The following is a 7,561-nucleotide window of genomic DNA, read 5'->3' as shown; positions in this document are numbered from 1 at the left end:
TTTGATGTTTAATTACTATGGTGGTGGTAGTAGTTGGAGTCTGCAGCAGGGTAGCTATGAAAAAGGTAAAGGATGGGAAATGGAAGATGATGAATCCATCCACCTTCTGTTCAAAGAATATTAATGGGTTGGGTTATACTATATTTGTCATCGTCACTACAAGAAAAATTGATGTCATTTATACATAATGGAGTGAACAAATGTCAAATGAGTTGAGAAAAAGCACATCATTGGCTAATAGGGTTATTGGTACACCTTACTTGTTTTATTTTGTGCAATTCATGTCAGTCGTTAATCTCTAATTTTCAAATTTGTATAGTATTCCTATTGTCGGATAGTCATAAGTAATGACATCTAATATATTGTGTACCCCCTCCAATTGTCCCCACTTCAACAAATCAAATGACCAAACTGATCTACTTTCACTTTAGTCTCTTTACACCTAGCGAAAACTGGGGCATAGCAGATAACATATATTGCCTTATAGGCAGGTCTCCGTGCCAGACAATATGTTGGAAGCTTTAATCTTTGAAGAGGCATTTTCGTTTCTATTCTCTTCTCTTCTTTTGCTTTCTTTCTTTTCGGCCTTTTTCTTTTACTACTTTCTTCTTTTCCATTAATTCAACCATCTTTATTATTATCATGACCTTTGAAATGATGTCTCTTGTTGCACATTAAATACCTCAGTTAGTCAGTAATCTACACAAAAAACTTGAGTATTAACAGATACTTAGCACACTCACTCACCCAGTTAATGTAGATAATATTGTTTATTAAAAAAACAATAGTAAATAACAACTCTTACTTGTGTACGTAAAAGTAAAGCCATAACACATGGACTGTGAAAACATATATAGGGTTTTCTATACAATTCAGACAGATCGGACATATTAATTTAAACTAATTAATTAGCTAATTAATCAAAGATGGATCGAACTCATGATTGGTAACTAGCTAGCACCGAGGCCATTAACTAATTAAATGACGATGATTATTTTAACCTTTGGTTCTGATAATAGTGATTGTGCCTCTGCCCTGGGTTTGAATTCTGGTAAGGGCCACCACAGCTTTGCCAGAAAGGCCAGGGCCATCCGCAGACACGCATGGCCGACATGCAAAGTCCCCAACTGGGTGTCGTACTGGCCGTGTTGGTGGCATTAGGATCCTCTCGTTGATGTCGCTTAAGGTGACGTCGCCTTCTACTCCGCCGGGCTTCACCAACGCAAATGGATAAACTACCCTTGTTATCACCCTCTTCTTCTTTTTTCTCTTTTCATCACCACCACCACCTGTATTAGAGAACATGCCAATAATATTGTAAGTTTTGTTTGAGTAATGCTATTTAGTTATCCACAGTCACACTCTCTGATACAGGTGAATCTCGTATGCAATGGCAGGAAATTAAAGAGTACATGCATATGTGCGCAATGTAGTTGGTTTTATGTGTTAAATTAACATTATTGAATTTAGAGTTGTTTTAGAATAGGTTACTAGATTGGTATGTGTACGTACCGGCAGCTGGAGCAGCAATATTGGAAAAAAGGGTTTCTTTGGGAGTAGGTAAATAATCAGAGTTGGTGTTGGTCGAATCTTTGCAAGAAGAAGAGGAGGAATCAAAAGCTTCAGGAGCTGACATTGTTGGCTCTTCTGGAGTGTTTATCTTTGAGTCGACGATGTCATTTGTGATCTCCTCGGAAACGAGTCTGTTCATTGGTCTGGTTATACATAAAGGATCACCAAGTAGAACTGAAAGATGAAATCAACTTTAGAAAGATGAAATCAACTTTGGAAATCATAATTAAGAAAGAACTAAAAGTAATTATTAATTAATTATCAATTAATTACCTGATAGCCCAGTACTGGAAGTAGTTAGCTGGCTCATGCAATCAAAATTCTCAGATAATTCCCAGTTTGAATTCCAGTTTCTCTATTACAAAGTATTTAAGTGAGAAATTGGCGCAAGATCGATGGAAAAAACTATTATAATTATAAAAGATAAGACATGCAAATCGAGAGATCCATCAAATAAGCCTATTCAATACCTTCGCAAGAATAGTAGTGGAGTCTTTGAGCTCGTTATCATCATTGGTATACACGAGCAAGCGTCTCCTTTTGGATCGCTCACCAAATTCTACCAAGGCGTCTTCTAAGTACCCCGTCGAGAAATCTGACTGATCTACATGAGGTGATGAGCAAAATGCTGCGTTCATCATCATGTACTCATCCATAGCTGCACATATTATTCAAAACTAATAAATGAACCCTAGCAAGCTAGAAATCTATCATTGTCTTATATATTCAACTACAGTTAAATACAAATGTAGACAAAAACAGTGAAAGGAAAGAGAGAGAAAGGAAGAAAAAGTGGAGAGACCTAAAGACATTCTGTCTGTGTTGAGAACTCCAAGGTGGCCGTGACAATCCCAACCTTGGGAAGAGCTGTGGAGGCTACTGTTCGTGTAAGCCATGGGCATGGAGTGATGAAGCTCACCCATCTCTCTCTCTTTCTCTCTCTCTCTCTCTCTCTCTCTGAAAGTCTTGATGTTTAATGACTCACTCACTCAGGCCCATACATTTCTATATATGCGCAAAGCCATGACATATAGAGAGATTGGAAAAAGTTAAAAGAGATTATATGATTTCAGAAGCAGCAGTGCTCGGTCAACGGCAAAGATTAAAAAAGAAAAGAAAAATAAAGGGGTGTGTCTCTTGGGATTCGGGAAATGTGGTCTCACTTTTAATTTTCTTTGGTTAATTAGAAGTATGTGTGGGGGACTAAATAATTGCAAGGGTACTCATATGATGATGTTGCATGCAAAAGCAAATACTGTAAGACAAAGATAAATAGATATGCCCTAGTGCTGTAACTGTTAAGACACAATTCAAATTTCAGCTTTTCCTTTTTTGTTTTCTTCCCCTTCAATATTATGCTTCCCAACCGAGCTTCTTTTTGAGACTTTTTTCCACAGCTTCTCTCCATCGTCAGGTATCATCTACCTTCCACTTTTAAATTTTCTTTGCTCTTTTGCATGCATTGGGTCCACTTATTGGCATGCTTGTGGTGGAAAACTGTAACGGATCAAACCATGATAAATATTATGTGACGGTCATACTATCACTTGTTGTTATTAATTTATATTATAATTTGAGTAAAAATAAGATTGATACATTATGAATTTAGTTTATATTTACTTACTTAAAATTAATGAAAGACATGAATCATTATGCTATCTAACTGTTAAATTTCTGATATAGACAATAACTACACACTAGTAGACGCTCTTAGTGATTTAATTCTTAACAATTCAGGTATGAGATAATTGATTTTAGTGTGAGACTTTTCTGTGTTAATTAATAAATACAAAATATGTAAGATATGAAAATGATACTAGTGTCTTACATTCTCATGGTGATGTAACAATCAAGTCGAAAAAAGGACCTCACTACACGAATTTTTATTTCAGGATAGGTGGGTGCGTGGGACCAGTATACTTTTGATCATGGTGTTTTTTGTTTTTTTAGGTCAATATTTTGATCATGGTGTTTGAATTTCGTGTAAGTCACCCCCATCGGATTTCGTGTGAACGTTGATTGATGGATAATCCAACGACAGAAATTACTTAATCTCTGCTAGCTCACATTCTAAATTCATGTACAAATACATTTCGATCATTTTTATTACAATGCATCAATGTATGCAATACGTTAATTATATGTGTGTGTATATATATTTGTTAATTACACTAAAAATATACCACGGGGGAATTTTTTATATTTCATTTCCCCTTTTTTTTGGGGTCAATTTTGATTTTGTGTTCATTTTGCTGTTATAATCAGAGAAATTAAGAGAGTCAGCTGGTAAGGATAGGAAACATAATCCATTAAGACAACTTTAGGACAAGAACACCACATTAAATAGTACATGAAAGTAAAGTAAAACGGTAATGTGCCTGGAAGAGTCAACGATCAGAGCATAGCAAATGACCCTTCGTTACATGTTATTCTCTATTCCAACTTATAGTCTTATATATAGAAAGACATTGGATGTTCTGGTCCCTCTTTTATATATGTATGGCTAATGCCTGGACTCCTCTGACTTTGGCTTATGGCACCACGTACCCTGCAAATCAACAAACAATTAATTTTAAAACATCAGTTACCGTAAATTTTGTGTGTCTAAGTAACATATTACTCAATAATTTACAATTTTATGTAACTACTTACTTCCGCACTTCTTTCCAGCAGGCCGTTTCCTGATGTTGCATCGCTTTGCAATGGTAATGGCAATGGCGGGATTAATACCGGCTTGCTTTGCCAAAGGTGACAACAGAACAGCGCAAAGGCATTTTGGGGCAGTCTTAATCAAGGCACCAACTTTGGTGCAGCAAAGTGGGAGAACCTTGGCCCTCACGTTTCTAGCCGCACTCAAGCACGGGCTCAGGCTTGCTGCTGCTGACCTAATCGGAGTCCTTCCACATTCTCCAGCAGCAACAACTTCCTCGACGAAAATGTTCGTAGCCAGCAGAAACAAAAACACAGAAACAATGCAGGCTTTCATGTTGAAGCTCAACGTGTATATTTGCAATTACTAATTAAAGTTTGCCTGATTATATATGCCTCTTGTGCACTGACCTGGTGAACTAGCTCAATGGATGAGTATATATATAGCATGGAGAGACAGATCCTTTTTGCAGTAGTGGGGTGGTTGTGGGATTGTGGAACGATGACTATTAGGGTTTGTGGCATAGTTTATTCAAAGATCTAATCATTTGGGATGACTGCGCAGAGTGTTCACACTGATTGATACTTCCACAAGGTGACACATATATAATTAGATTTTGTTGGTTGCTTTGCATCTGTAGAGTGCTCTTAGATCTCTTTCATTCTTTTTGCGTAGCCGCATGCTCTCTCTCTCTCTCTCTCTCTCTCTCTCTCTCTCTCTCTCTATATATATATATATATATATATATATTATTCTTCACATGCATTGTTGAGAGATATGCTTTGAGTAGTTGGTGTTCGAACAGAACCACATCCTGGGAATCTGTATAACAACCCACACAAATACCTGGCAACATCTGGTTGAATCCAGAGTTGAACTGCCTGACAACTTATTTTTCTATGTAATCATCACCCCGCCATGTGATATTTTTGTTTCATTGTCGCTGTAACATGTTTTCTGCTCTTGTATTGGTAACACAACATAACGGTGTAACAGTAATATCCAGTGTGGAAGATCTTTTAGAAAAAGCTCATGGCTCTCGTAGATAATCAAAATCGTTTCTAACGTAATTTGACATAAAATTTTAAACATGTGAATAGGTTGTAAAGCATTTGGAAACACTTTTGTGATAGAGTATTGCTGCTGAAAGCACTTTCAAGCGTTTTTTTGAAGAACAAAAAATTAAATTTCTAATAAATTTCAATGCTCTTCTATCACAAACGCTTATGAACATAAGAAGTTCTAGAATAGCATTTCCAAACCAACTCTAAAATTCCTTCAATATGTAATAAGCTTTGAGTATGAAAGGGGCATATTTCTTGCACAAGGCCTTAGTTCCAATGGACCTGCAGGCAGATTGAAGATGTGGGCTCTATATATGATATAGGGTTTCTATCAATGGATTGAATGTTCTAACGTAGTTCACAAAACTAGTTATTTTTCAATGTAATCATAACACCATCATGTAATATTTTTATTTCATTGTCACGGTAACATATATGTTGTTTGCACATGTATTGGTAATTTGGTGCAAAACATAATAGTGTACGGTAATACCAAAATCACGAGTGGAAGATCTTTTAGAGAAAGCTTAGGCTGCTCATAGATAACCAAAAGCATTTCTAACGTAATTTGACATAAATTTTTGGAAAGTGTATAGATTGTAAAGCATTTGGAAGCGCTTCTTTTTATAAAATACTGATGATAGAAGCACTTTCAAGTGTTTTTCCAATAAAAAAAATGAATTTCTAATGAAACAAAAGAGACAAAAACTCCTACCATCGATCTAATAAAATCGATTTCCGACAAAAAAAAAATGTTAAATCTGGTTTGGATTAATTGAGATATATGTCATGTTTTGTCACTCCGACAATGCGACTAGTAGTATTTTGCGCCGTTCTGGCCATTCTCTGTCACACCATTTCCATTTGCAGCTCCTTTTGCGCACACTATGTGATGGCCATTTTCAACGGAACCAGCTGGTGGCAGCTCACCGTATCCATTTGCAACTCCTTTTAGAGACAGTTTATGATGACCATTTTCTTGAATGGCAGCAACTGGATGCAGCTCATCGAGCTCTTTAAGCACGGCGTTGATGCAGGACAGAAGGCCCTCAGCCTTAGAGCGAGAGAAGTCTCCCCTTATGGCAACGCGGAGCAAGGCCACATGCTTAGCATCCGCTGGCATGTGATATGTGTAAGAGTATGAGTATGATTCTTACAAGTCTTGGGATAATTGATATTATAAAGAAGTCTAAATCATGTTGACAAGAGTTAATCCAATCATATTGGTATATTGAAGACTCTTGTGTTTGCTCGTTTATAGGACTCATACTGATATAAGGAATGCAGTTTTGTATTCCTTGTGGGATTGTTATAGGGCGATCCAGGTCTTGTAGTATAAAACCACAAGCCCCTGCTCTCACAAAACACGCTCTTATTGTTCTAATTACCTATAACTTGGAGAGCATTGAGTTTTGCAGAGAAGAGAAGGTTGTGTGCAGGTTTTCATGGCTTTTTATCCATGAACGTGTTTGTAGAGAGGAGAAGGTAGTGAAAGTCAAGAGTGGGTATTCCGTATGCAACATCAATATACGCAGTGCAACATCAGTTATATGCAACATCAGTCATATGCACAGTGCAGCATCAGTCACCCCATAACTATCCAAAAGATTGTTGGGAATGTGAGTTGAACTTACTCGTAACCTAATGGCATACACACTTGGGAAAGACTTCGTCAAGCAGTCTGCAGGTTTGTGTTGCAGATATTACTTCAGTATTTGCATATACAAAATATATTTGGAGTGATGATTGTGATTTAGTGGGTTAAATCTTATGTTCTTGGCTAGTTTATTATAAAGCTTATATTGATGAGCTTGATCTGACAATGCATGTTGTAGTGGAAGAGAAGCACATGCTCAAAAAGGAAGGGGAAGGAATCGCATGTCCGCTGGATGGTAGTAGGTTGCTTTGTAGTTTCAAAGACTAACTGTGTTCTTTTGTGCATCATGTGGAGTTTCATGTTCAAGTACACACTTGTGTATATCATTGAGCCATTTAGGCAATTCATTAGGTTTAAGAGAGAAATCGATCTCTTGGAGGGCGAATTATGAAAACTCATTTTATACATTTCTGTAGAACATGTTTTAGTCTGACCTTGATTCAGGTAGCAGGTTAACTGAAGAGTCATCAACCATTCATGTGGGTGAAATTTTGATTGGGTTGAAGCCCTTGTACACAGTCCCATATTAATAGGGAACAGAATATCGATATACATTGAAAGTTAATCGATTTTTTTTTTAATGTCAAGTTCTTTGTCTTTCTTCATATATCATCTTGA

The 7,561-nt window shown here is 36.8% G+C and overlaps 2 protein-coding genes across 2 annotated transcripts; both read right to left on the bottom strand.

Moving 5' to 3' along the window:
- Positions 1 to 755: 755 nt before the first annotated feature.
- LOC103451506 (uncharacterized) lies at positions 756 to 2,666 on the bottom strand. Its single transcript, XM_008390910.4, has 5 exons — positions 2,375 to 2,666; positions 2,043 to 2,230; positions 1,846 to 1,927; positions 1,513 to 1,746; positions 756 to 1,289 (listed from the first exon to the last, which is right to left on the bottom strand). Exons 1-5 carry the CDS (start codon positions 2,493 to 2,495, stop codon positions 997 to 999), a joined length of 918 nt encoding a protein of 305 aa, XP_008389132.2. The 5' UTR covers positions 2,496 to 2,666; the 3' UTR covers positions 756 to 996.
- A 1,193-nt stretch (positions 2,667 to 3,859) lies between these two features.
- LOC114820522 (non-specific lipid transfer protein GPI-anchored 15) lies at positions 3,860 to 4,643 on the bottom strand. Its single transcript, XM_029091425.2, has 2 exons — positions 4,225 to 4,643; positions 3,860 to 4,120 (listed from the first exon to the last, which is right to left on the bottom strand). The coding sequence occupies exons 1-2, from the start codon at positions 4,556 to 4,558 to the stop codon at positions 4,104 to 4,106; spliced, it is 351 nt and encodes a 116-aa protein (XP_028947258.1). The 5' UTR covers positions 4,559 to 4,643; the 3' UTR covers positions 3,860 to 4,103.
- Positions 4,644 to 7,561: the final 2,918 nt, after the last annotated feature.

The sequence above is a fragment of the Malus domestica genome, chromosome 13 (assembly GCF_042453785.1).
Source record: "Malus domestica chromosome 13, GDT2T_hap1".
Taxonomy (NCBI): Eukaryota; Viridiplantae; Streptophyta; class Magnoliopsida; order Rosales; family Rosaceae; genus Malus; species Malus domestica.
Note: the sequence above shows the minus strand (reverse complement) of the source record. Positions and strands in the feature narration are given on the sequence as shown.

What these genes read in the sequence shown, in the direction of transcription:
- LOC114820522 (XM_029091425.2), bottom strand. Translation starts at nt 4,558, where the DNA reads ATGAAAGCCTGCATTGTTTCTGTGTTTTTGTTTCTGCTGGCTACGAAC.
- LOC103451506 (XM_008390910.4), bottom strand. Translation starts at nt 2,495, where the DNA reads ATGGGTGAGCTTCATCACTCCATGCCCATGGCTTACACGAACAGTAGC. An exon ending in CCACTACTATTCTTGCGAAG is followed by an intron (nt 1,928 to 2,042) that starts GTATTGAATAGG and finishes ACTTTGTAATAG; the next exon opens with AGAAACTGGAATTCAAACTG. An exon ending in TTCCAGTACTGGGCTATCAG is followed by an intron (nt 1,747 to 1,845) that starts GTAATTAATTGA and finishes TTCATCTTTCAG; the next exon opens with TTCTACTTGGTGATCCTTTA.